This window comes from Mus pahari, chromosome 17, assembly GCF_900095145.1.
Source record: "Mus pahari chromosome 17, PAHARI_EIJ_v1.1, whole genome shotgun sequence".
NCBI classification, from domain to species: domain Eukaryota; kingdom Metazoa; phylum Chordata; class Mammalia; order Rodentia; family Muridae; genus Mus; species Mus pahari.
Window position 1 is genome coordinate 64,361,109 of NC_034606.1, and position 4,563 is coordinate 64,365,671.

The 4,563-nt window shown below is 44.6% G+C and overlaps 1 protein-coding gene across 3 annotated transcripts in view; it reads right to left on the reverse strand.

The window, feature by feature from the left end:
- Lima1 (LIM domain and actin binding 1) overlaps positions 1 to 4,563 on the reverse strand; it is a 97,102-nt gene that overhangs the window by 15,980 nt on the left and 76,559 nt on the right. For all 3 annotated transcript variants that reach the window (XM_021216740.2, XM_029548199.1, XM_029548198.1), the window contains exon 8: positions 1,270 to 1,327. In XM_021216740.2, coding sequence (XP_021072399.1) covers positions 1,270 to 1,327 — 58 coding nt within the window. The remainder of the gene's footprint in view (positions 1 to 1,269; positions 1,328 to 4,563) is intronic.

A 4,563-nucleotide genomic window follows, 5' to 3' on the forward strand; every position in this document is an offset into this window, starting at 1 on the left:
AAAAAAAAAAAAAAAAAAAAAAAAAAGAATTAAAAAGAAAAGAAAAGGAAGCTGGCCACAGTAGTGCACATCTCCAGTCCCAGCACTGAGGAGGCAGAGGCAGGTGGATCTCTGTGAGTTCGAGGACAACCTGATCTACACAGTGAGTTCTAGGACAGCCAGGGCTTCAGAGAGAGACCCTGAATATTAGAATCAGAAGTGGTCCCAGAATGATAAGCGTGCAGCACACATTTCACATCTCTGCCTGCCACAGGTAGGTGTGGGAGGCGGGAGAGATCACACAGTGAGCTCCAGGCCCACAGTGTAGAGTGAGACTGTGTTCAAAATCAGAGATGGTAAGAGCCAAGTTAACCCCAACCCTTTTTTAAATGTATTTATTTTTATTTATATATGAGTACACTGTAGCTGTCTTCATACACACACCAGAAGAGGGCACTGGATCCCATTACAGATGGTTATGAGCCACCATGTGGTTTCTGGCAATTGAACTCCGGATCTCTGGAAGAGCAGTCAGTGCTCTTAGCCACTGAGCCATCTCTCCAGCTCCCAAATCTTTTATCTTTGAGAAATCAGGCTTAAAATACTCCAAAACAGGATGAAAGTATGAAAATTTAGCACTTAAGCAGGAAAATCCTTAGGCCTTTAAAATGTTCTTCAAAAATTAATCAATCTCTCTTGAACACCCTCTGTTAAAGTTAAAATGTCAAGATTCGTTTATGTAGCTTCAGACTTGGAAGAGTTTAGACATAGGATGAGTTCAGTGAGAGAAGTGCTGTTAAAAGCATTCTTTCAGTTAGGGCAATGGCCCAGCAGGTAAGAGGGCTGGCTACTCCTCCAGTCCCAAGGGATCTGATGCCATCTTCTGGCCTTGATCGATACTACAGGCTCGTGGTACACAGATGTCATTCAGGCAAACACAATAAATAAAAACCTCAAAAATTAAAATATTCTTTTTGTCTCATGTTAACCATATTTAATTTTTTTCTTTTTGGCTTTTCAAGATGAAGTTTCTCTGTGTAGCCCTGGTTGTCTGGGAACTCACTCTACAGACCAGGCTCGCCTTGAACTCACAGACATCTGCCCACCTCATCCTTCCGATTGCTGGGGTTAACGGCATGTGCCACCACTGCTGGCTAACAGTATTTAACTTTTCCCTAAGCTATGAATGGGTGAACCCTGATGAGATTGGTTGCTAGGTTTGGTACATTCTCTACAGACAATAGCAGGGAGAAGGAGGACCCCGCCACAGAGCTCGGAGCAAATGCTCACAGGTGCCATCTTCAGCAGGGACAGAGTGGGCCACGGGGCTGTTCTCAGTTGCAGAACCCTGCAAGAATAAAAAAGATTAAGGAGGATTAAGAAGCGCATTAAAAATACAAGAGCAAACTGGTGCCAGTGCCATAAAATCCTGCTGACTCCAGTTAGTCACTGGCAGCCTGCAGGGGGAAATAACGGCCCCAGAACAGCTGAGCGTTTAAACAACAGGCAGCAAAACGTCTTTTATGAGGATATTAACGCGCCTCTCAATTCCAGAGGAGCACTAGAGCAGACAGCACTCAGCCGCCAAGCCGGTATCATCTCCCTCATAAAGAACTTTCAAGCCACATCTTAGGAGGAAAAAACCCCTGGCGTCAAGAACAAACCCCCTCAGATGGCGCCAAGTACACTCCCTGGTGAGGGAAAGGAACGTATTTAAACCCAGGGGTTACTCTTACTCATATTTTCCTGTTCGAGTGTTTTTTATGGAAAGGTTGAGACTTGGGAGGTGGAGGCAGGGGAATCAGGAGTTGAAGATAACCCCCTGCAATACCGTGAGTTTGATGATAACCTGGGCTACAGTATACCCTGTCTCAGAGAGAGGGGATGGGGGAGGGGAGGAGAGGAGAGGAGAGGAGAAAAGCCAGTCGTGGAGAGTGGGCTCATTTGAAAGACCCAAATTTAATTCCCAGCACCTACATGGTGTCTCACAATCATCAATACAATACTCTAGTCTCAGGGGATCCAGCAACCTTTTATGACCACTTCAGGTGCCAGGAACAAACACGGGAATAGACATACACACAGGCAAAACAACCATACACATAAAATTATATATATATATATATATATATATATATATATATATATATATTTGGGGGAACAGACCAAAACACTGCCATACATTGGTGAAGGGTTGGGGTTGGTATGTATGTCTGTGTGGTGTCAGGTTGGGGAAGAACAACAAAAACCAACCAAAAAATTTTAGTTTTTTTTAAACAAGAAGCAGATGCTATGTATAGGTATTTATCTCTTCCTCAGAAGCCATCAACTTTACATAAAAGAACTCTCTCTCCCTTTATACAGGCCCTCGCCTTTGCTGATGGGCACGTTCCGTATCTAAGGTAGTGATGCATGATTGAATAGGTGATACCAAGTGTATATATCAAGGTGTTTAATGAGCTGAATACATTCACAATGGAGACTACGTGGTCGGCTGACCACACCTAAATGCCAGCATTTTTTCTCCCTACTCTCTTTTCACTACAGGAATTCTACCTTGGCAAAGGATAAATCAGAATAATCACGGTTGACATTTAGCGAGTGTTTACTATGTGCCAAGTATTGGACTGATGGCCTCACATGCAGCATTTCATTTGATGACATGAAATACATTTTCTGAAAGTCGTGCTTGGTTATAAAGAGGCCTTTGCTGCTGGCAGGTTGGCACATGCCCGTAATCTCAACCCTTGAGAAACCACAGAGAGAGGAGGGGCCAGAAATTCAGGGTCATCCTTGCTAACACAGCCTGTGTGCTACATGAGACCCTGTGACCCAAAACCCAAACCAAACAAGACCCTCAGCTCTTGAGAATTTGTAGGTGCATCTTTCCTGGGATATTCTCTCCCCTTTAATCTAGTCCCCTTGAACCTGTGGGGGTACACTTAATGCTGACATCACTGCCCACCAGCAGACAGATGACATTAACTCAGAAACTTCTAGGCAGGAGTATCGGAGACCATGCTCAGACATCTCATTAAAGGAAGAACAGCAGCTTGACAAAGCATGGTATTTCAAGAAAGTTTCCTTTGGGTTGCAGAGATGGCTCTGCAGTTACGAGCACTGGCTGCTCCTTCATGGGACCTGGGCTCAATTTCCAGCAACCACATGGCAGTTTCAGACAATCCAATGCAGTCTTCCATTGTCAAAGGATAAATAGCAACCCCCACTTTTGTGTGTGTGTGTGTGTGTGTGTGTGTGTGTGTGTGTATGTGTGTTTTGCTTTCTTAAAGAACACTTCCTGTAGTACCAACGTCCTTTTGCAGCAGACTGAAGTTCAAACAGTGCTTAGGCACTGCTTAACAAACAGTGGCGAGGTGCGTCCCAAGGCTCTGAAATCCCGCAGACTTGGACACAGCCATGTCTGCAGACTCACAGGTTGGTGGTGGTGGGGGGGGGGGAGTGTATCTGCTCTCTGCCCCTTCCCTCCCCACCCACTCTCCCAGCTATGATTCACTGCAACCCGTGCTCCTTTGTGCTGTAATTAAAATGCTCTGACCTTGCAGTTCAGCCTAGAGTTCTAACAAATCAAAGCAGCAAAAGGACAGTCAGGGATTAAGCACAGAACACAGAATTAAAACCACGACGTGACTGTGATTTTCCAGATAAGTATTTCTTCAGAGACGCCCCTCAGGTGACAAAGGGGGGGAGGGATTTCAATGCTGCTTTTTTTTTTTTTTTTTTTTTTTTAATTTACAGACTATAAGGAAAATTCTAAACATATCTGCTGGTTATATTTGAGAAACAGCTTTCGCTAGGCAGGCATGGGGAACTACGCCTTTAGTCCAGCACTCAAGAGGCAGAGGCAGACACATCTCTGTAAGCTTCAGGCTAGCTTAGTCTACCTAGCAAGTCCAAGTCAGCCAGGACTGCAGGGAGAGAACGCGTCTCAAAAAACATTTAAAAAAAGAAAGAAAGGAAATGAGCCCACTTACACAGTTTATTATTTATTTTATAAGATCCTGTTTTATTTTCTATGAAGGAGTGCTTTGCCTGCATGTATGTATGTGCACTATGTACGTTCGGAAGAGGGTGCCGGCTCCCCTGCACTTGGAGTTACACATAGTTGTGAGCTGCTATGTGGGTGCTAGGAATTGAACCCCGATCCTCTGAAGAGCAGCCAGTGATCTGAGCTATGGAGGCATCTCTCCAGCCCAGTCTGACATTTATTTGAGGAGTCTACGGCTGCCAAGTATGCTGTCTGCATAAAGGCGTTACCGTCTAGTTGTGACCTGCTGAAACAGTTCCCACTGATGTCTGCTGATCGCCTACAAGGCTTTTCCAGATCTTGCCCTGGCCTCTTCCTTCCACCTGTCTCTCGTTCCTGACTATTTCCTATGAACACCTTGCCAAATCAATCAATCAAACAGCCATTCCTAAGAGGTCAGTCCTGGGTCTCTGCACTCAGCTATGCCTACATGTGTCTAGTCGTCTTCTTTCTTCTTCTTCTTCTTCTTCTTCTTCTTCTTCTTCTTCTTCTTCTTCTTCTTCTTCTTCTTCTTCTTCTTCTTCTTCTTCTTCTTCTTT